Source organism: Rhopalosiphum padi, chromosome 2, assembly GCF_020882245.1.
Source record: "Rhopalosiphum padi isolate XX-2018 chromosome 2, ASM2088224v1, whole genome shotgun sequence".
Taxonomy (NCBI): Eukaryota; Metazoa; Arthropoda; class Insecta; order Hemiptera; family Aphididae; genus Rhopalosiphum; species Rhopalosiphum padi.
Genome location: NC_083598.1, coordinates 1,236,609 through 1,263,058, shown reverse-complemented (window position 1 = coordinate 1,263,058; position 26,450 = coordinate 1,236,609). Strand labels below are relative to the sequence as shown.

Here is a 26,450-nt window from a genome sequence, read left to right as displayed (position 1 = left end):
GTATAATTGTATATTATTTATACAACAGTAGTAATAAATCCAATAATTGTGCACAAATAATACGTACCTTTTCGGTCGTATATTATTGTGTCACATATACATCTGAAATATCAACAAAACATAAATGATATAGGTAATACACATACCTATTATAATGGGAAGAATTTACGAGCAATTCTTAAAAAGTTTGCTATAGGTTTATGGTCGTCGGTGACAACAGTACAACAGGTGAAACGTGTTTACGAATAAGCAGAATGCTATCAAGGATGAGTAAGGTATAACTACTCCGTGTAAACTCTCTTGTCGGAAAAAAAGAGTTTTCGGCTACGGGATTACGGTTTTAGACAATTATTTAATACTTAACACGACTTAAAAATTAATATTTCGTGATTACGACGTTACTATCATACCAAATGGTATCGACGACCCATCGTAAATAATCGTATTTGTATAGTTATATAGTATGTTTAACATATTCTTTACCGTATTAAAAGTCATCAATATATAAACTTTAATGGTGTGCTATTGTATTATTATTATTGAACGGATAATTTAAGTAACATTATAATGATTAATTATAATTATATATTGATATAGTTTATATTATATATTAAAATATAAATATTTTTTGTCTATATTATTCATCATTGAAAAACATTGATTGAAAATTGTTTTTGTCAACCCTAAACGGAGAAAATTATCAAAATAATTATATGGGTACGATGAGTTTAAATCTATGTAGGTACATTAAATCAAAGAAATGTCTAAGTCGACATCACCGTTCAAATTGGCCAAAGTAAATAAATTATGATGACATGTTAATAACTCGGCGTTTTATGCATACATCGATGTATAATTAAATTACATTTTAAACTATGTAGATACTATGTATATATATAATATGATTTCAGTAGATTTTTATCCACCATCACCTATTTTAAACATCATCCACTGAATATAGTGTTCAAATCCGACGGTATAGTAAATTAAACTCGTCCAATTAGTCCTATATCCAGTTTAAGTGATTTATAAAATTCAAACGAATTTTTTACACACATAATAAATTGTTTTTTATAATCACCTTTTGGTTGTCGTTTTGATGGTTTTTATTATTTTTTTTTCAAAACCTTACCCTCCAATTAAAACTTATCGACAGTATTATTTTATATACAGATGTATATATATATATATATTATAAATGTATACGGTAGACTGTTGAGTGTGGAGACTTAACGTCTTGGTCAGGTGCAACATATAAAGACGGTTGTTATTTTTTTTATTCTGTTTTGTTTAGTTAAAAACATCGTTATCTTGGCCGTTCATCGCTGTGGGTGACAGATAGTTTCTGTGTATGTATAGGTACCTACACTCGGTTGCTTTATGTCATGGCTAACGTTGAAATATTTATGTACGGGCGGTATAAGACATGGTTTCTGAATCTACATGTGGACGCGTGTAAATTACGAATACTTTCGATTTATTTCTTGTTCGGTATGCACTGTGATGGCACATTGGAAATGTATATTATATGTAATTGTCGTCGTCATTGATATTAAACGATGATTAACATTGATTTTGGAACTAATATATACATACTACTCGAAATAATATGCACGTATACCTATGGGTAAAATGCAAATTACAATTTCATATAAAATTATTATTTATTTATTTATCAATAGATAATCTATTAATTTAATAAGAGAATGCTATTTTAATTTAGATTAATTTGTAAATCAAATCAAAATAATTAAGTACAAATAATGATATATAGCTAATCGTATTGTCATTCTTTTGTATCTTTATAATAATACATATAATATATGATAATAGGTAGGTATACAACATTTAAATATGTAACCGCTATACTAAGAAATGAAGCTCACTATTTACATATTTATCTATATACACGAGTACATACATTTATTATTCAAGTATACGAACTAAAACTTACTGCACATAAAGCTATTGTCAATTAATTAGATATAAAAGTACCTTTTTAAAAATAAATAGATTTGTAAAGGGTATAATTGATAAATTGTTGCAGACGTTAAAGTCTCCAACTAGTGTATTATTATTTATGAAATTGCATACAATACAAACCATTTATTATACTTTTATTACTATTACATTATATATTATACTTGGAATTATGTTAATAATTGTGTTATAATAAATACACCCTCATAAAAAAAATATTTTTTTGATAATATTAAAACAGCTAATAAATTATAATTTTTAAAGCATCTATTATTCTTATTTTTATTTTTAGTTTTAGTTAATGATAAATTTTAAAATAGGAGAATAACGGTAAGTCAAGTGTGGTGGTGTGATGACGCCTTATCACATTACAGACTTAAAATTCTTATAATATTAATGCCTAACATTACAGGTCTTAACATCTTCTTATCATACTGTGTCCTCATTGTTGTCGCGCATGCATATCAAATTATCTAATCTGCAGTATGGTAAAAGTGAATCTTTTAGTACATTTTTATTACCCGTTATAGTCTGAATATTTTGATTTTCATAAACTTTTCGCTCCCGGTAATCATGCATGACCAGTAGATACTTTTAGTATCCATTACGCATACTAAATCCTACATGTCTTGTTAGTATGAGATCTGCTCTGAAGACAATTCATGTCAGTCTATCGATTAAAGGGTGATAATTCTTTTATCATGAAACACTCATTATTTCAAAAAGTATTCATGTTTTTGAAAACATTTTTTTACATAGTTTCAAGTTGTTAAAAAAATCAACGTTTTTATTAAAAAATTATATTTTTATCCATATATTTTTTTTAAGTTTTTTACTTTTTTGAATGACAACATAGAGTTTTAATTTCATATTCCAAAGCAGAATATTTTTTCAGTATTTTGATACATAAAAATCGAATTTAGGGCGAGTAGTTTATGAGTTATACGTATTTAAAATGTAGACAAACATTTTGCGGGGTAATCCCGTACCACTCCACTCCGCGCATCAAAACTCTAAATACTTATTTATAAATCATAAACTATTTATTTTTTTTATTTTAACTAAATACGAGTCAAAGTATTTTTCATAACATTGACAGACTGAACATGTATCTCTACAGCTGAATCCCATTCTAATGGATTCTTTATTAATGTGCACAAATAAGGTTTAACTATTTTATAGCCTTTTACGTACACAAAACGTGTCTCACATGCAATATCGGTTGAGGCTTTTTAACCCCAACCGGTTCATTTTTAGGGGATATTATATTTTATATACATTATACACGCAATAATTATATTACATATTCAGGGTGTTTGCGAGCACACTTGGCAACCACGTGGCATCGACTTCATTTCCATCTATAATGTACGTTTGAAACGCGACGATCACTGAATAAATAACGATATCGATACGCTAAATATCCACGACATAATATGAAACGTAATAATAATATTATAAAGAATATCTATTATATTATAATGTATACAACGACACAAATAATATACCTCCGACTCGAATGCTTACAACTTTCTTTATTTATATCTATACGAGTACAAGAATTGTCTATAATATATACAAACTATTACAAACCCGAAACATATTTAGATATACTTTTAAATCCTGTGCCATAAACTGATGATCTCAATAAGCAGGGGTTAAGTAATACTTAAATAAATAATGTGTATTTATTTTTCAAGGTTTATATATACGTACCTAATGTTAAATGGTTTTGGGATGTGTAATAAATCAATACTAATCATTGCGAATGGATCATAAAACGTAATTTATGATTATATTGTGTAGGTGGGGTGGGGGTTATGTCTACAACATGGCTCTCGTTATTCCAAATTATTTTTTCTACCCCTTAAAATTGATGCGATTTATGCCACTACAGTTCCCGTGAATAACTACGTAACTCATGTTATGCTGCAGTACATCTTGTAATATATTTACCTCTATTATATCTATTAATTATATGTTACAATATACAGTGGTGTACAAATAATTGGTATGTAAAATTAATATAATATTATAATCATATAATATTTTTGCACCTTTAACAATTTGTGTTTATAATATTTTAAGGTATTAGCGTGGGATTTTCACTATAGAGTGTCTGTTAATTGTGATTATTTTGTTCTCTTCTTCAAAATTATTGTTAGGTCCATCTTTAAAACCATCAGGGGGGTGCAGATGATTTTACAACTGATAACGACGAAATTCCTCTTTATTATAATACGCACTTGGCAACATTATAAACCGACCAACCTAACCGTTTTACCAAGAAATCATCTGATCTTTCATAATTTACGAACGCTATTATAATATATATATATGTATGTATTTATATTTACATGCAGTTTTACGTAACACGTTTGTATATTAAAACATGCACCGCATGCGGTGAACCGACGACGCGTTTTTGTCGAATCCCGAAATGTATTTAATGTAAAATATATTATTATAAATAAAAAAAATGTTCATGATAAACACGTGGTGTGTATATTATTTCTTATGTCGTATGGTGCAGTACTATATACATGTTTATAGCGTAGAAAAGTGGTATACATGTTTACCGTGGGTGGAAATAAAAATGTTTTGTTTGACGTAATAGGAAACGCACACAAATTCTGAACGGATAATTAATATATTATGTAATATAATAATGACTAATGAGATTTGAGTAGAATAGAATATATTGTCGGTTAAAAAAACCACGTTCAACAATATTATAAATTAATGAATTTTATAAAATCAATACATTTTCTGTATAAATCATATTGATCTAAATGAGTGGGAAAATTGTTCGATAAGATTTTTTTTTAAGCTGACCCAACAGTGTCTTCCATGTGAAAATCGTTTAATTTAATCGCTCATATCGCTATTGCAATTTTGATGCCACCAGTGCAAAAATATTTTAGAGATACGTTACTTATAATATGCTCGAATAGGCGCCAAGTTAAAAATCGATATTTAAAATATTAATAGTCGACGATATTTGTATTTCCATTAGGTATTACATTTAAGTCACCTATATTATTTTACAGATTACTAACGATCAAACGCTATCGTTTGTTTTTAGCCTTAAAGCTGAATTTATACTCGTACTACACGCCGTGTTGTGTTTTGTTCTGTACATCCAATACATAATAATATATTGGTAACGTAACGTCGGTAAAACACGTTCGCAGAGCTGATTAAAATATTTAACCCTACACGACACGACCGCGGTGTGCACGTGGAAACCTGGGTCAAGTTTATGTTTCAGAACACTACATGCACCACCAAGGTGTGGTTCAGAGATTTTAGAGATCGAAATAAATATTATGTGCTCGACGCGAAATACGAAAACCGGCACCACGAGTGTACGAATATATGGAACAACAAATATCGGGCGACGGCAAATCATCGTTTGAAATCCGAACCATCAAGCATATTATATTATTGTTGTGTGCTATGCCACAGTTTATTGTACATATTATCAAGCTAACTGGCCACGACCGCTTATTACAGCATAATATCGACTGATGATTTGAAATTGTCGGCACACTATAGAAAATTCGCGAGCCACACCTCGCTGGCTGCATATAATATAACAAGCCATCCATCAGACAACACTTGTTGTTAGTTCACTATTTCCACTGTTGACACGCACACGCGAGGCCGAAAAGATCGAAAAACGGTTTAACCGATAATCGAATAGCACGATAACTATACGGCGAAGAAAAATACATCTGTCGTTTCGTATGTCTGTTGTCGTATTCTGATTGGCCGTTGTAATCATGGTATCCTTCATTAACCAAACATCTTTCGGGAAATGATCATCGTCGAATTTACGTCAACTTTTGGGTACGACAGAAGACATAATATCGGACAGCCGACGCGAAAATTAACGCAGTTACCTATTGGATATTTTTTTAAGACTGACCTACGAAAAGTTATACACGAAGATATTGTGTATATTATGGTGTACACTCAAGAGTCGCAAACCTCGATAATTTCCCCGACAACGGTTAGACGGCCTAAGAAAAAAGTGGTCGTCATCAACCTTTTTCTACGACTAATTTAATTCGCATATAAAATATTGTGTAGTGTAACGATATAGCTACTACTCATAGTGAAACTATTTTATGGAATTTTATACGGATTTTTGCGAGTCTCATCATTTCCGGTCTGCGTCACTCGTTTGACGTTTCCCAAGGATTTGCTGATGATGGTGGCACCGTTGCGTCGAGGTTATAGGTTAAATTATTATTAGTCGAGTAATGCCCGCGGGTTGCATAAACATGCAGTCATCAAATATTTAACGAATAAATTGTGAGCTAATAATTCTTAAACATAATTCAATGGCCTATAACTGCATGCTATTAATTAAATTTTAGTGAACCATCAATTAATCAATTTTGTATGCAGCTCGACATATGAATATTTAAAAATTATAAAAATCAGACTAACCTAATTGAATTCAATCTCTTGACATAAAATTAAAATGTTGAAACTAAGCTAAAAACAAAATAATATAAATCAACATAAATAATTAAATCTCAACGAGGTTTGACAAACCCATTTGGCCATCAGAAAATCCTAAAAGAGCATCATATTAGAATAGATGTATATAAATGGACCATACCTATTATGATTTAGGTATACGTTCATAAACGGAGTTTATTTAGAAATTTAGTGGGAAATGTAAATACAAACGCTATTATCATTATTATATTATTACGAAATATTAATAACTGATTAGTGATAACACAGATACTATTTCAATCATATTAATTTCCTTTTGATATTAATGCATTTTACGTATTATTTAAATCATTTAGGACTCGAAATTAATAATTTAAATTATTTCAAACAATACGCCAGTACGAAATAAATAAATAATTAAGTAATTATTTATTACTATGCGTACCGCGTAGCGTGATGCGTTAAATACGGAAACCGGTACCACTATAAATGTATGAAAGTATGATCATCATACATACCGTCAATTTAAATTGACGTTCAATAACATTATTGACTAGTGTATAGATAATAGATCTATGTTCAGTACCATATCACGTATCGTATATGCCACCATGCATGTTAACCGTATACACCATGAAAATTAGGAGTTATGCATTTATGATAATTTTATTAATATAGAGGTAGTGTATTATTAACCGTCAAACTTTCAAAAAAATTATTCAGCAAAACATTGCAGGCTATAGCTTGTGTGTGGGTGCTCGAGCACCATAGTTGGAGATTATGCGAAGGGCTTATAGAAGCTTAGCCTTCTCAAATAATTCCCAAACCTTCTTCGTATAAAAAGCAAATTAAATCTCATTTTCACTAGAATTATTATTTTATAGCAGATTGTCTATATTAGAATGATTTATTATTATTTTAAAATTAGATTTTTAGTTTGGTCTATATAGTTATTCTGTATAATTTTTCATTTGTTCTGTTATTAAAATAGTAGGTTTGATTAATATTATTAACTATAATTTATAAATTGCACGTAATTTTGTTTATTTTACAGTAGGTAATAATTATGATTAAGGAACAAAAATATTTTTAAACTTTATTATAAGAAAAGCATGGTTATGTGAATTTTAATATTTAAAAATATTTAAGTCTCTTCTCCAATTTTACTAAATCTGTACACATTTAAATCGTTTATTTTTTAATAATAACTCATGCGTATACTTTTATGATTAATATTATATGTTTTTGTCACCTAACACGCGTATTTATGTTTTTTAAACTGTTGCATTCATACGATATATGGCATATAAATTGAAATAATTGCGTTGTACGGTCATAGTTTGAATTTCATAGCAACAGTTACAACTTTAAGAAAATCTTACGATATATTATTGGTGATTAGTATCAAGTGGGAATAATGTAATACAGAGCACGCGGTGTATTATTTTCCGGGAGACTACAATAAAAAAACAACAAAAAAAAATTCGAGAAAAAATAATCGATCTCATATTTAAAGGTACCACTCATCTATGGCCCTATTCATAGATATAATATTATTATAATGTACGCGCGTGAAATACGCTTTTGTGTAATCGTCGTCGTCGGGACAGCAGATGATAACGTGCCCCGTACTACTATTATTATTATTATAACTAGTATAAAACGAACCTATGGGTAAAGTGCTCAACGCAGAAAAACGTGTCCGACACGATAAAAATCTCGGCGAGAGAAACATCGTTTACCACTCAACACGCGGCCGCCGCCGCCGCCGGCCGGGCAGATGACGAGGAGACGATTTTATTTTTATGTTTTCCACACATACTCGAGCACGTGTGTGTGTGTGTGTGTGTGCGTGCGAGAGAGAGTAAATAGCAGTGGATCGTGCACGACCGTGCCAATATAATAAATGGAACGACGATAGTCCAGAGACGACGACGGTTGTGTGTATATTGCGTATATATTATAATAAGCATTATTGGCAACAGAAAAAAAGAGAGACACTTAATTATTATCGTCACGCGCAAACGACGGCGACGACGACGATCGAAAACCGGATAGATTCGTTGCGATTCGACTGTCCGAGTGTAGGTTAGTATAATATCATGTACAATAACGGCCGTGTATTGCGGTGATGTCCGACGACATAATTTCTAATATCGCCGTTTAAGTAAATAGGACTGGCTAATATTATACGCCGGTGGCAGATGGGTGCGTAAACAAAATGCCTTATTTATTGATTAAAAACGGTCGTAAGGGACTCGATAACGAACGTTTTCCACTCTTATTATGCTTCAAGATCGCGTAAAAAAAAATTACAATATTCTCATCCCGTGCGAGCGGATAAAAACGTTTGGATAGAACGCGACCGGTGTAATATTCTTATTTGAACGTCTGCTATGCCATCGTAGCACAGACGACGATGCGACGAGTGTACGATATTATGTGACCTATTTCCTGTGTAAATTTACTCACAGTCAACACACGGAACACACCGCCTCCGTTAACGGGGAGCGATGGTTATATTATACGGTACGCGTGTGCTCGTGTGTTTGACTAATAACCCGGTAGCGGTTCGTCGTGCATACACACACATGCGTACAAACAAACATGCACCCAAAAAGTCTACAACCCTTCTTAGCCCTCCATACGACTCCAACGGCGGTGCGCCGACTGATCGAACTTCGCTGTGTAGTCGCCATGTATATTATGTTGGGTTAAATCACGATGAGGTTACCTACTTATTTATTATGTAGTATCCACTAGCTATAGTTATGACTATTTTTATTCGTTTGATTAAATTGTTGTTAATTATTATATCATTAGGCTTCCGCGGACTGTGGTCGTGTTAGGTGTAACTGGTATAAGGTTCCTACTACGTTCCTACGTTTCGTGGTTCTACGAAAAATGAAATTATCACGCGCCACGTTATACAATAATTTTTTAATATCGCGCGGGTTATTCTTCTTAATTTTCATTTGTTTCCGTTTTAATTCGCGGCCAATGAACCGTGCAGTGCACGTATATACGCGCGATAATAGTGAAATATACGACGCTTTAAAGCTTATTTAAAATGCAAATTCGCCAAAGCGACTACACAGTACACACGTCTATATATAAGTATATATACATATATATATATATATATAATACCCGCATGCACTCCTCACGCGGTTTTTTCTCTCATCTTATCCACTCGCATCCAATTATGGGTGCCTGTGCCGGTTTTCGCATATGCGATATCTTCGTGTGTATGTGCCTGCGTGTGTGTATTTGCGCACTATACACGCATTATTATATGATAATAATAAAAACGAACCCATAAATCGTGTGCGCGACCGAGACACGTCTCGCGTTTCCCATTAGGGATGAATTAAAAAACCGAATAAAACCGTGCTGGCGCGCATAGTAATTATAAATCGCGACGGCATAATTAAAACGCTGCGTCGATGATAATATTATAGTAATCTCGTCGCCGCAGCTCGACGGTTTGGCTCCCGCGCACTACATATTATTATAATAATATTCGCGTGTATAGGTGTATAGGAGGAAGTGGGGAATATTATTAATTTATATACATTTTTTTTTTTTACACCGAAGGACGACGGCGACGACGGTAATAAATGCCACTTTACTCGCGTAATTTTAATCGTTTTTTTCTTTTTTTTTGCTTATTATATCACGCGTGTAACGAAATAAAGTGAAAAAATCATCGGCCGATTACACGTTTCGCAGCGCGTTGCGGGGGATTAAATGCGACAAAAAAAAAAATAAATAAATAAATAAAAAGATCCCAGTGATTTATGTGGACACGCCGCGACATACTACGAGATCGTCTCCTCTCTAAAACATAAAATCCTCATTCGCTTAATGGAAATATGAACATCGTAAATCAATTCGTATATACAATTAAAATATTATATCATATAATTATATATGTACAATTATCAATGCCGACCTGTCCATGTCGCGTGTACGCTCACGATATATATTATAATACTCCTATGTGTATATAAGTAGGTATACCAAGATTAATGTATGCCATTACGTTATATCGCCATATTGGTACCGGATTTTTATTATTACAATTATTATTATGGCTCAAACTTTAACACTCTAAAAATATACTAAATATACTAAAAATATGCATTCTGCATTTTATATTCGTTTAAAAAATCAAATATATAAGTATTTAAAATAAATAAAAATTTACTGGTGATCAATTAATTTTTTATTTCCTGATTTCCATGGTGATGTTTGTCATTGAAGATTATAATATAAAGGTATAGGTGTAACTGAGTTTACATTTCGGTAGGTTTTAGATAATATCAATATTTACGCTAAGAACAAATTTATTTCAAAATATTTACATTGAAACCTGCCGATTAACATTTAATGACATTCTAAACTATTATGCGTGACTAATTATTTTTTTGATACGCGTAATGGCGGTCGCGAATACCGGATTTAATAATAATATATACAACAATAATCGTACACGTAATTGATATGTACGCGCGTAACGTGGTGCAGTAGAATATAAATAAACGAACAGCGTTGCTTCCCATTTTTGGTCGTTTCTTATAATGTATAAAGACATTATTCGTGCGCATGACCGGATTATAGACGTATCAAACCGGTCGAAAGCTCGTAATAATGGTAATAATAGTACAAAAACAACAGTGCAGATATAGAAACGAAAAGAAAAATGTATTTTTTTTTACATAGTTTAAACAAACAGTAGTCAATGACAATTAACTAAATTATTGTCATTAAACATATTATAAGAATTAACGCATAATTATATATTATTATATGTATCTATAATGATTTGCGTCTCGGACGTTGCTGTTCCACATTATCATAGACATCAAATTGTTTGATTAATTGTCGTACAAAACCAGGACTAAGTCCGGATTTTTTAATTTCAGGTGAACGTTTGCAATCCTTGCTGCTCCACAATTTATCCGTGTAATCTAATCTCATTGCCTTTTTATCGAGATGACAGTTATTGCAGTTACCGTAATTGGGCACACAATTAGGTAACGAAGATACATAACATTTAGCGACTCTAACTTCTTTTGTAAGTTTTTCTTTTACGATACGTTTAAACTGCGAGCCCGTTATTTCCGGGACGAATATTTCCTGTAAAATATATAACATTAATAATTGCTGTTATATTATTATATCGTTAAGTCCTATATAATGAAACATTGTTTCGTTGTTATGATTTGTTTCCTCACGTTTTGAATACCGTCAACTCCTGTTTTGACTGATTTTTTAAGACAATCATGACATTTTGAAAATTTAGGGATTTCATATGAATCAATAGTAATATCATTAACGTTCCACTGAACACCGATATCACGTTTAAATGTTATTACAGCAGTAGGAGATGATATATTTACATATAAATTATCATTTACCGCCATGTTACTATAATCAGATCCGTCTAACAACTGTAACATAACATAGCTTTTTGGTTAATATTGAGTAGACATCTATAGTTTTATTTCGTTCAGTTTCGAATTACCTTGCCGTTTATTGAATGACCGCGATAAAGATTTTTGACAAATCCCGTTGAATACTTGTCATCATTTGTTGCACGCCGACTATTGCCCTGAACTAAAAACGAAATATAACAATAAATACAAACGTGTTATTGTCCATGATAAAAATGTCTATACTATAGATGTCTGATCCTTTGTAATTTAGACATAGTACTCCGGACCGACACTGATCTGCTACAGACATCTCAGGGTTACTTTTTGATGACCCGGGAATCCATGCTTTAATTCCCATACCTCTGATAAAGTTCAAGTACTTTTTAAGTTCATCTAAAAAAATAATACCATTATATCGATAAATACAATAAAATATTATACACATGACGTTAGTATGAACTATTTTTTATTTAAAAAATAAATAATCATTACTGGCATATAAGATTTGCAACCATAGTGATTAATATCAAGTTGACAGAGTTGTTTATGTCATAGAGAGTATGAACATTTTAATTAATTTATAAAAAAGCAAAAGTCATACAAGTAACGTAATACGATGTATTATCCTTACTTAACAACATGTATAAATGCATACGGCCATAATGCAATAACAAAGTATTAAGATTAGATCACACCGACAAGTACTAGTTAAGCTTGAACAACAAAATTCAAGCCGAAGTAAATGAATTCCGAAGTAATTCCTGATTCTGTATGACAATTAATTCAAAGGTTTGACGTCTATGAGAATGCGGAATAGCCAAGACCAAGCCATAAAACGCTATTAAAAATGATGTATTTATTATTATTAATAAATAAAAATATTATAACTGATTAGATATTTGGATCTATAATAAATTTATATTTATTTATAATTTAATATAATATTAATTATTGGTTATTGGTCGAACCCCATATGTTTAGACATAACGCATGTGTTAACAACAATGTTATGAAATATTATATTTAATAATATTCAACTTATTGGCTGCAGATTCAATTGGAAAGAAAATGAACTTAAGATATGTAGAGCAGATCAACATAATATTATAACACAGTGTAACTATATAATTAAACGATGGAAGGTGTTCCCCAATTTTTGTAATTAGTGGAGTATTTTTTTATGTATAAAGCAATATTTAATGATAATATGAGTGCAAAAATGTCGAAAGAATGGAAAAATTGATTTTCGAACGGTTATTGGGTATTTAAATTGAAATCAGCTGAGAAAACTTAACGGATAATAGGTGTCTTTTACATAATTTTACATGTTTGATTCTGGCGAGACGTCAAATTGAATTAATTGTACGATGTTCTCGTGTTGATGATATTCGAATATAATCAATTACTGTATGGTATTCAGATACTGACGTAATGAAGCGTATATATTTCTCTTACCTTCCATTTTCTTATCCATTTCCAAAAAGTTTTACAAAATCTTTAGTTGTACAATGATATTTGTAAATCGTAGAATAAATCTAGGAAAACAGATTAATATTTTAATGGACAATGACCTAATAAATTAATATTATTTAGTGTTATTTTGTTACCAGAACCGTTAAAAAATATCTCCAAATGTAAAATACCCAATTAAAAAAAAAAAATCATAAATAAATAAAAATCAATATTAAGGGCATATTCATTCTTTTACTGTTTCATTTAAAGGACTCGTCACAACAAAACACTCAAATGAAAAAAAAGAAACCAATAATGAATTTTTCTAACACCGATATGTATATATTTAACTGTTATCGATATTAAAATGTTACAGTGTATAATCAGAATTTTTTTTTAATGTTCGCTGAAAATAAATTTAAAAAAAGGAAAATTTACTTACTCTAAATCGTACTTCCAGTAATGTGCACTAGAAGATTAATATATTTTAACCATACGAGTATTTTACTTTCGAATACAAATAAAATATTATGATTTATATTAAGCATTCGTTATTTTAACATAGATCCTCTACTATTGCTTAGTATTTTCGTAGTATGTTTTCTACCATAGCAATCATTAAAAAGCCATATACATCATAAACAGCTGATCCATTTAATAGTATTTTATTTTAAATTCCTTATTAATTGTACAAGCAGTGATATTGAATTTCTTTGGAACATTTTTTCTCGTGTGGTCAGTATTTATTTTTTTTTCATGATATCTATAATAAATTATTATTTTACTTACAAAATACTATTATAGACAATAATTTAAAAAATTTCAAGTGGTATATTCATTTTAGAGTTTAACTACCTAATACATAGTTATGTTCATATGTTAAATTATTAAATATTATTTTCGACTTTCACGTATTATACCTCATAAACCACTTACCACTTCATTTATCACCGTGTTGGCTTTGTGGTTAGTTTATTATTATTAATACATTTTGTATTTTTACTGAAAAGCTATTATTATAATAGCTGAATTGATTATTATTAGTTGTAAATATTTGTTGTTAATATTAATACATGTACCATGAAAACAATTATTGCGATTAGTATGTGTAAAAAGGTGATCAACAATTATTCATTTTAAATTTGACTGACTAATATTTAAAACATTTATAATGTAATACCATTGACTATATATTATTATTATTATTTTTATATATAATCAATGATAATACTTATATATTCCCCTCTATTATTAAACGTATTATACTTAATTATATTTCCCAATAATTAGTAGAAGTTCTGGAAATTAACATATAATATTCTATACCAAGCGTATTGTGTATAATTATAATTAAATCGTAGGTATGTATCAAATAGTATGTATTCATCATATAGGTAATAGGTATTATAATATTATATGTAGGTGGGACATTATATAACCACGAATTATTTAATTTATATAAACCCGTCAAAATTACAACAGGTTTAATTTATAAAATTTAAATGTCGGTTTTGTCGTACCAAATGATTCGTATTTAAGGCAAACAGTGGTATAGGTCTATCGGATCACTAAATATTATAATGCGGATTAAATAAAAAAAAATCTCAAAAGACAGTGGTTTGCCCAGATGTCATAGTGATTTATTAGTAATATAATGCATGAACAATATAATATATAATATAATAATCCACAATGACTACAATAACATACAATAACAGTTATTGTAATATGATTATTAACTGCATTCTGTATAGAGACAAACATTTACTAAAACATAAGAATCGACGCAATTATTACTTCTATTTTATAAAATAAAAGCTGTTACCTACATTTTAGATACCAGTTCAATAATAATGCCGTAGACTTTTAGTCGATAGGAAATTGTTTAAGATTTATGAACCAGATTGCTAATGATATTTTAGTAATTACTAAAATACTACAGTAAATAATCTAACTATAAAATTGTATATCAATTATGTATAAATGTTTTTTGTTAAATGTATTTGTTTTGAAAAAGTGTTGGTACCGATTCTATATTGGTATTATCTAAACGAGTATAAATATTATTTTGCTATTTTTTATTACATATTAATTATCGTAGAATTTACCTACTTATTTTCATAGTTTTAATAAGAATATATACAACCATTAAAATTAATACATATTATTGTGTCCAGTTTTGAATATAAAACTTAATATCTCGGTCGGGCGACCTTGAATTTGAATGACGTTTCTTATAAGAATTATCAAAGTATAATTTTTAGAGAAATTTTAACTCTTTGGGTGTGTGAATTGGAATTTAATTTTAAATTTTAAATTAGTAACTAAATAGTAAACAATAAAAATTGTAATATTACCTATAATAATAATTATGAACAAATAATATTTATAATAGTAGTCACTAGTCAATGTATATAGTTTAACTTTTAAACCTATGGTATAATCGGATTTCCGGTGTGATGAGCGATTTAATAACAGATTTCGTTATGTTATAAAAGTGAACGTCGTCTGAGATCGTATTTTGCGGTCTATGCTAATAAATAGAAGCCGATAATGTGGTCGTATTTCAATCACCGATGCAATTCTGGACCGTCGGATGTATAGATTCGTACACATACGCGTGTTCGTATATAATACGATATGTAAGATAATATACGCGGACTTGGTAAAATTTCTCCTTTTAACAGTGTACTGATGATGTTGTGTATATGTATAGCTCACAAACGACGTAGCCAACGGTTTTTTTTTATTCTTTATTTATGCTTGACGAAATTATAGCCATAACTCTTTCTACATGATTCATATTTTTTCCATGCCTATATAATATTATTTATACCTACTGCTTACTTAATTTTCTTCTTTCACTACGTATTATTAATTGAACAACCTGCAGCAATTCAGCGGCATAGATTTCCAGTGCATTTTTAATTTTAGTTACACAAAGTTGTTGCGTTCATATATTTTGAGATTTATTCTTTTGATTCGTAAACATTTGCATCCAGTCACCTTTTAAATGTGATGATGGTCGTATTACGACTTTATACCAATACACTTATTGCTATTAAATTATCGTATTAAATTCTTGAAATAAATTTGTTGAAAAATATATGATCATTAATGATCATATGTCATAAATATGTTTTTTAAAGAAGTTCGAATATTGAGTACCTATACATAATATTTATGTAATAGTGGCTTATTTTAATAATTCTGTAGTGAATATGATAAATCCGAAATATTAAACACAGTTGACTTGATTTTATACCATTGATTAAATTTCATCGAGTAAACACAATAAAAAATGTGTTCCTAACTCCTTTTCTCATTAGTGGAAACCGTTGTTTCAGAACCAGATTTTTTTTTTTATTCTTGTTTCAGATTTTAATCTATAAAAATCAGATGAATGTCTATTGGAATAACAATGATATTTAATTTTTACTATATTACAAACAAAATACATACAGTTATTATACTTTGTTCCTCGAGAATTATTTGTTTCTGTATAATTTTATTCTTGAAAAATGAAGTTCTGTAAAGGTATAGTTTTTATACAAACAACATAAATAAAACATTTATATTTATACTTAAAAAGGGTGTTTTTAATCTTTAAAAAATATGAATAAACAACAGAAGGAATGATCGTTTATAACACTATACATACATAGTAGTTTATAATTTTAATTGACATTAAAATAGTATACGATCATAATTTCTAAGATTGAAACAAGATTTGAACTGTTTTAAATATTTCATTTATTTTCGTATGGTTAACGTAAATATATAATAATATAATATAATATAATTATGATATCCACCGCTAATAACGGTTAAGGAACAACCATATAAGTCAATCGATTTAAATAATTTGTATGTTAACAAGTTAATTTTTATTTTATATACAACTTTTGTACATGGCCCATTGCAGATTATTATATAGAAAATAGTAATAATTAAATAAATACTTTTTTTTAGTACACAACGTTTAAATAAATTCCAATATGCGTGATAATTGGATTATTAATGCTAGTCATAAAATATATTTGTAGAATATGTAAATGTATGTAAATTGAAATTGAATCGATAATTGCCGTTAATATTTTACGATTTTACATTGCATTGGTATTTTGAAAAAACACGATTTAAATATTTATGATCATATTATATAGCATATAGATATTTGATTTTATAATTATTTTCATTTATAATAGTCAACTATTTGTGAAACAGTGTTTGTCATTTTTTATTACACTAGTCGCTTTAATAAAGTAGTATACCAAATCATATTTGCATTTATTTACAACTACATAATATTATACATTTGTATTATTGTTTTATTTAATTTAGTTTATTGACATCTGCTGTAGGATTACACTTTAACAAGCGTTTTAGATGCCAAATCAGTGAATAAAATAAAAAAATATTCTATGAATGCCATTTATAAATAGAAATGTCTACACATAGCTTATGCTAATATAGTCTATATACTGTCATCACATGTTTGATTTCATTTTTAATAATCATAAATCATATATGAGTGTGTGTATGTGTGTGGGTGTATATAATTTTGATAATTTTAAAACGTCTGAAATTTAATTGAAAAGTTAGATATTTAATTATCGTAGATATATTATATACGTCATATTTATACCTGCAATTCATACGAAAAAAAATTCGACTAATGTATCAATGTATGATAATAATATTATTATATAACAGTCATAGTAGAGTTTATCAAGTTTCTATAGTTATCTATAGTTAGCTTCTTTCGAACTACAACTACAACTAAAGCAGTTTAAGACTATTTGATAGCATAATTATAATATAACGATATTTTACACAAATTTATTTATTTATTTGACGCCCATTATTATTGTGAAGACAATATTCGAAAAAAATATTATAATGTATTATAAAATATTTATATTTAGTACCAACATTCGTTATTCCTAAGACTGGGCGATGGTTTGAGACTAAATGTCTGCAGTACCTCATAATAATTAATGGTATTATTATTTTTTTTTCAGGAGGGGGAGGGGGATACGCTCTCGTCACTTAAAGATATTTAAGTATTAAGCTCCAAAACAAATAGTGACTTTAGAAACATTTGGATTTATTGTTGGTAGATGCAATCATCAATGATATATTGTGCAATATTATGAAATATATATTATTTTTTAGAATTATTTTATGGTATTTTCTAATGTTTATCTATATCATATAAATCCGAACTCTAATTATGTCCATTATTCTAATTTTCAGCGAGATGCGATATATTCATATTATACGCATGTATATTATTATTTATTCAACGTCTACCAATAATTAAAAATATTATACATAAAGATGTCACCAGAGCTAAGAGGATTTGTATGTTTACCCGTATTGCGTTACACACGGATAATGTAAGTACAACGATGACTACATCATCATACAATAATAATAAACAAATATTTGACTAATACCTATAATATTATTATATTGTTTAAGTCGCCTAACTAGCCGTCGTCGTACGATTGTTTGTAATGGCATATGTGTTGTTTTCTTACACTACAATATGATATATACATATTGTCTGAACGTTTTATATTTATATTATTATTGTACTTATTTTCAAAGCGTATATCCCTTTCCACAGCCCTCAGCGGGGGGATAGTCGTATCACGCAGGGTGCATGTATACCATCTAAGAGCTATCGTACAATACTATAATATTATATTATATTATTTATATTGTATTATAATAAAAAATAAATCATATTATATTATAAAGGCGCAAGCACACTAGTGGTGTTATTATAATTTCATCGGTGCCCAAATAAATTTCCCATCGGAATGCCACACCGTTCACCGAGGCTCGCAGCAGCACGCACCAAACACACAACGAATATTATACGCTTTTCACATAATGATAATAATTATGCTATTTAAAAATATTTAAAAACAACAATAATAAATAATAATATTATTGTTAGACCGTGCGACTACGAGCCGTGAAGAGGTAATAGTTTTTATTTTTTAGTATTATTGTTGTCGCCGCGCGTGTTTTATGTTTTTTTACTATTCCCATTGATGTGCCCTGCGGATTGACTGGCGTGTGATTTTGAAATTGAACTCTTTGAATTTACCGATTTATTCTCAATCATCAGTCTTGTAATTTATCTTCAAGTAGAATAATATCCCAATCATTTATTAACAGCGAAAACCTATTTATTTTTCACATATCTATTTATATCTATCATAATATATATATACGGTTTATTAATCATTGCCATAAAACACTTGTAAATTAATATTTATCTATTAAAATAATTATACCATACCGTCCATACTGTTCTAATTTGTTTTTGAGTTGCAACATCGCACAACTGAAATCATTGCTCTCGAGTAAATCTTCGTACGCAGACACAAATGAAGATGATAAAGTAATTTGATAATTGAAATTAATATTATAATATATATATATTATATTATTGGCAGTAAACGTTTATCACGTGTACCTATACTACACGTAGAGACAAAAGGACAAACGGTTTGCTACAATACAATGATTGATACATCATATGCAATTTTACGGCAAACTGCAGTCAACGAGAACATGATGCGCATTATCATTATTATCATAACGACGTGCGTGTTATACCTCTACACCCTCTGCAGTGACGAATAATCATATTACATTATTATTATGTAGGTAGGTACGCGAGGCGTTTTATTGTGTGCGCCTTGATTAGGCACACCGAGAGAATATAATAATAATATTATATATGATCCGTGTGTATACGTCGGCTCAGTGTAGAAAACATCATTATCGTCCTCGGCCGCTGCCGCCAATTGCCCTTACACACCGTAACCTGAATGTATACATATACTGCTCGTGTACCTATATAATATGTGTGTGTTGTTTTTTTCACCTCTGTATAATATACACACGCACACACACCCTGATCCTCCCACCTTTACTGTCGCTGCCGAAATGCCGCCGCCACCGCCGCCGCCATCACACCCCCATAGGCAATTGTTCGAGCCAGGGGGTAACCGCCCCGATCGATTTTGAATCCGATTTTGGAAAGAAAAAAAATTATAAAGACCGGCTCAAACCGATTTTCAACCCGGCCTGTCCTACAATACTGTGTGCTGCAGGTATACCCCGTCTTCTCCGCCGTCGTGTCGTTATAAGTATATTGTATTTTAGTAGTCCCGCCGTCCTTAATATACGCTCACTACAGGTTATATAATAACAGTATGGATAGGGTACGTATAGGTCGTATATTATGTGTATATTTATAAATAAAATATGTACGTGTATGTATATAGGTATAATGCACGTGCAGGAGGATCTATTATAATACGTGTCGGTTCGTTCACGCTGTAATACAGACATTATCACCGCGTGTTTATAATAAATAGGTAGTAACGATTCTTCCTGATGTTAAGGTGTAACCTTTGCCTTATAATTTTCCCTTTTTATTTTTTTCTGCCGCAGCTACTGCAATAATACTGTAACTGCTGCGGTTGCGGATCCAAATTCCGATGTCGTCGACGTCATGGTGAATATTATCCGTCAGCGACAAAATTGATAAAAAAAAAAAGATCGGTACTTAACCTAACCGTTCTAATGTATCGGTCCAAATTACCTCTATATACATTTTTTAGTTATATTTTCAGTCTTACACAAACGTACAGTGACTATGTATTAAATATTTCATTATCCAGTCTTTATTTTATAAAATATTATACACATTAACCTAGCCTATACAATACAGTTGTATGTATAACTCATAACACATTTATAGCTGTATAAATAAACAATATATATCATTAACAATTTATTTTTCAAATAATGCAAATATCTAGAAAATTTCAATTTATGTACCTACTATGAAAAAAACTAATAATTGACACATGAAGTACTTATATTATATTTTAATTTAATTCAATAGCTGTATAGTATTATGTCAATATCTAGCACAAATACAATCTATTTATTTATATTATATATATATATGTACTCAAATCGTCAACAGTTTTTTTTTTACTTTAATAATTCTTCAAGTTTGTTTGACTATAGATTTTAATACGTATAATGCTTACTTGATCACACATCTATGCTTTTATAAATGATTGCAGTGCGTGCCACTGCCACAATAAGTATAATATTATATAAGTAAATAATAAAAACAGTGAAGCTTGAAGCAAATAACCTATAACAATTATATTTCTCTTCCAGAAAATTGAAATATTTAGTAAATACGCTTCAATATCTAATAATAATAGTAATAAAGTATTATTCATAAATCATCCTGCAGAGTATTAAGTAATTTCAACTAGGTATACCTAATATTCAAGGCGTATTCAGGAAAAAATTAGGATTATTATACGCTAACCTATAAGCCTGTATAATTTTATAGTTTATGCCTGTGATTTCGATAAACCACATAGGTATGTACATTATTTGGGCGTATAAATAGAACAATATTTATAATGTAGAAAGTCAAACAATAATATTATAACAACTTAGGTAATGCATGAACAGACGATTGCGTTTAGTACTTCAATAAGATAAAATAAAGACCACTCGCAAGATATTGTATTTAGGTCTGCGTGAAAAGTCTGCTATTGAAAAATATATATATTAATTTTATTATCTGGTATTAATACTAATAATAAAGATATCTGTTTTAAAAAGAGATACAATATGACTATAAGAGTATATTATAAATATAAGTGTAATATCACCACTTCATATAATAACCCATTTTAAGAATATAGACATTTTAAACACTGCACGCGTATGGCATGCTCGAACTTTGATATTTTTTTTTTAAACATATAAAACATTATAGTGTTGAACACAATATTGTATGGTAATTCTTTTGAGGATCGTAATTTTTGTTTATTTTATTGAAAGCATAATATTATAGCTATCATTTAGTAAATAAACTCTATATATTTGGCGCGTTTAAACTATTTTAACTCTTGCGGCATATATAGTTATACTTCTTTGACCAATATTTTTATTCTAAAAATATATAGTAATTTAAATATTATATATAATACGTATATATGTATATTTGATTCACCAAAATCTATCTTAAATCGTCTGAAGACCATACAATTCAGGCCAACCAAATCTACCAATGTCATTCTACCTTAAAATTAAAAAAAAATTAAAATATAAAATTGCTTACTTTAGAGCGCGATGCCAAGTAATTTCTATTATTTGGCTAATTTTCCATTCGGGATCAAAAATAGACTTCCGGTCTTAAATCGAGCGAATCTAGCTGGTGTCATCGCGGTGTTATTTCACAACCAGCAACCGTATCGTTGCAAAAACGTTGCGTTTTACACGTTTTGATTGTGATAGTTCAGGTTAAATAATACATAGTCATAAATTTTAGGTCTAAGTGTTTTTGGCTTTCAAACAAACATTTTATAAATTGAAATATTTCGTTTGTGTGCAGAGTTATAACACCACTCTATTCATATTTCGTTTTAAAAACGAAATACCTAATAAAAGAAATATACATATAGCTGTTTATGTTCGTACATAAATAATATGGTATACTGTTTGTTAAATTATATCAATTTGTAGAATATTTTAATGAAGTTTATACTATTTAATAACGTTAAACCGAGTTAATTTAATCAAATACCTATTATATGGTGATAATGTATTTAATATAAAATATTTAGTGCAAGTATTGAGTATATATTAGTTGATTAGTATATTTTTCACTCAAAAATTTAACATTTAAAATTAAATACCAATTACATTACATTATAATTCGTTTTATAAAATTCCTGGTACTGTTATAAAATGTATTATACCCAGTCACTTTAATCAGTAATCAATTAATCGATCAATAAATGAGTTTTAATTTTCAAGCATTTTAGTATGTGTTATACAAGCGCAATTGCAGTATACTGACCCTAAACTTAAATTGCCCGGTTGTAAATATCACAGAGAATAAAAAAAATATAGTTTTTAATGCTAATACTTTAAAAAAAATTTAAAAATAAAAACATTGATTTTTGGTCATGTTTATTATATTAAATACTCATATAAAAATATGTTTTTATAAAAAATATAGTATACGATAAAAAAATACCTATATTTACATATTTTTGCTTTTTCTCAACCGTACAGAAAGTCGTTGTCTAGCCCTAAGCATAATGACGATGATAACAATAAATAATAATGACGATAGTAATAAATAACTATATTTTATATTAAATTATGGCGTTAGATTATTTTACTAAAAAACAACTGCGGGCCGAACTGCCGAAGCCCAAAATCAAGTGAGTTATAATTACAAACGAGATAATATTATAACATCATCTAATGTTATCATAATATTTTATTATTATATAAATTATCAATATCGTAATATTATTATAATGTCGTGATGATGGCTTAGTATAATAATAACAACGCGCGTATATGTATTATAGTAGGTATATTATAATGGGCGACCCGTCGACGTTCTATCAGAGCCGAGAGTTAAATGAGTCGTTATGGAGCTGTCAACCGGCGGCGGCGGCGGCGGGCAACGTGCGCTCCTATAGTCATCCCGTTTCGAAGGAGGAGTGGTCGCGGCGGCGGCGCTCGTGTTGCCGGGATGTTCGGCGGCGGTCGAGACTGCACTCGGATCTCGGCTGATGATCGTTACGGTACGCGCGCGTGTGTGTGTGTTTGTGCTATTTCCGTTTTCGTGTGCGTGTCCGTGTATTTTATCTCGTCGTGGTTATAATATTAAAGGTCCGCCACTACGTCGTATTTGATAATAATATATTACAATATTATTATTATTCATTTTTTTTTTTTTTTTTATAATTATAAATCTTAACGCCACAACGTTTCCGACGTTTGGATAACGTATTCGGCGACTGCATACATTTTTCCGCTGTTCTCCGGCAGGTGGATTAAAATCATAATTATTTATTTTATTTTAATTTAAATTCTTTTTAGTTTTGCACAGTGATTTATTTTTGTTTCGAAAATATTATAATATTTTGTGTTGTCTGCGAACGAGTGTCTTACACCTACCCGCGATAATAGTGAACAAGTGCGCAATATAATAAATAAGTTTTTTTTTATTTTATAATATTCTCGGGACCGTGTTTTGAATTTTAAATCCACGGATCAGTGATTTTACCATTGACGCAACGTTTTTAACTCTGTCTGGACTGAACCCTTTTTATACGCATCGCCTTTTGGAATAATCGGTGAGTACTTTTTTTACGATATTTTTTATATAATATAATATTATTATGTCAACGCACGAAATACGCGTAATCCAAATGTGAAGTCACTCATCAGGTGACCGATGGTTTACCATAATAATGTATAATATCATATTATATACGTTTGAACGTTCAAATATGGTACACAAATGTCAGAATATTATGTACATAATATACGAGTATATTCGTTACTATAATATAACGACTTTTAAGAGTAGAAAAATAATTTAAACAACGTTAATATAACGTTGATATTACTTTGTCATCAGCTAAACTAAAACGAGTCTTTACATTGTAAAGTGTACAATATCAAATTTATAAATATTGTCTCTTGAATTTCCAAAATGTTATTCAAATAATATATACTTATGCAGAATACGTAAACCCAATGTTTTTAAATTTATATACAAAATAAATAAAAACCGTGCAAATTATAACAATGATATATTTTTTATTTTACAAATTTAAACATAAAATCACTTTGATCCTTTAAACCATCTTTAGACGGTTGTGAAATGAATGCACCATAAATCCTTTAAAAATGTATTTAAAATAAAATAAAATCAGTTTGAAATATTCATTTAATATTTTTAAAACTTCCCAAAAAATGAAAATTCTAAAAACATAGTTTATTTTGTTATATTAAATAGAAAAAATATTTTTTTATGTTTATTTTACTAAAAATAAAATACATTTTATTTAAGTATTGGGTATAGATGCTTAAATATTATACAATTTTTGTATAAATTATGTTATATAATCATATAATTTATATTATATTTTAATAATTAATTACCAAGCTATATAAAATTAAAAATATTCAATAAATATGTAAAACCAATATGTTGGTTGATTGATATTGTTAAAAATAACATAATAAAATATAATATAAAAGAAAAAATATAACTTCCAAAATCAATAACGTAAAAATCGCAATAAAAAAAAGTTTAAAATTGATTTTAATGTTATACGATTTAAACTTTATGTAAAGAAAGAAAATGTGTTCAACAAATAAGCCAAAAAAATGCAAGAATCTACAATCGCACAGCACTAATCATCATTAGAATAATATACAGAAAATTATGTGTTTATTTGGCATAAATGTTATACAAACTGAATCAATATATATTTCTATAGTTTCACAATTTTATTTCATTTGCCTAGTTATTATTAATTTTTCTTATATATTTATAATTTTATATGGATCGTTTTGTGTACGAAAACGTTGTTGGTTGATAATTTCGATTGGACTTAAACCATATACTTTTAATTTGGTATCAAATACCACAACCATTTTATAACTAATTTTATTTTTTAACGTATGATTTTATTTATGTACTAAATCATAAATAAAAGATATTATTGTTGATCTTAATAAATCCTACGTATAATTAGTTTTGTTGATATTGTTTTTACACTTTAATAAGAACTTCTACTACAGCATAATGCCACAATATCAAGTATACGTACCTTTATGTCTCAATTGTTTATTAATGCTTATTTGACCACATGATGTTTTCGATCGATTAAAAATATTAACAAACATGTCAAACATATCATTTACATGCAATAACTTACCCGTATAAAACACTATTGATTAATGGATACATTTCTAATGGTTTTACCATGTTATACTAAAAGTTATAACTATATTTTATGTTATAATGAACGTATCGATATTTCAGACGATTTACATTATACAGTAGAATAAATTATATTATAATCTGTTGCACACGCGCTATTTCATTAATCAACGTAGATCTATATAGAAAAAATTGTGGTTTTATTATAATGTAACGACCGAATCGAAAAATCAATTAATTAGTAACGCATAATATATTATTTTATTGGAAAACAATTA

General features: G+C 29.0%; 2 protein-coding genes across 2 annotated transcripts in view; one reads left to right on the top strand and one right to left on the bottom strand.

Moving 5' to 3' along the window:
• Positions 1–11,264: 11,264 nt before the first annotated feature.
• On the bottom strand, positions 11,265–12,281 carry LOC132923512 (uncharacterized). The gene is made up of 4 exons (XM_060987557.1): positions 12,138–12,281; positions 11,984–12,075; positions 11,694–11,909; positions 11,265–11,595 (listed from the first exon to the last, which is right to left on the bottom strand). Exons 1-4 carry the CDS (start codon positions 12,250–12,252, stop codon positions 11,272–11,274), a joined length of 747 nt encoding a protein of 248 aa, XP_060843540.1. The 5' UTR covers positions 12,253–12,281; the 3' UTR covers positions 11,265–11,271.
• Positions 12,282–23,976: 11,695 nt separating this feature from the next.
• The window catches only part of LOC132923345 (transcriptional activator cubitus interruptus-like), a 37,508-nt gene continuing 35,034 nt past the window's right edge, over positions 23,977–26,450 (top strand). Inside the window, exon 1 of the mRNA XM_060987284.1 lies at positions 23,977–24,571. The gene's annotated coding sequence lies outside the window, so the exon portion shown is untranslated. The remainder of the gene's footprint in view (positions 24,572–26,450) is intronic.

Bases quoted from the DNA above. Each gene is read 5' to 3' on its own strand.
- LOC132923512 (XM_060987557.1), bottom strand. From the start codon at position 12,252: ATGGGAATTAAAGCATGGATTCCCGGGTCATCAAAAAGTAACCCTGAG. The intron at 12,076-12,137 runs GTATAGACATTT...TTTCGTTTTTAG, and splicing joins CAAAGGATCAGACATCTATA to TTCAGGGCAATAGTCGGCGT. The intron at 11,910-11,983 runs GTAATTCGAAAC...GTTATGTTACAG, and splicing joins GTCATTCAATAAACGGCAAG to TTGTTAGACGGATCTGATTA.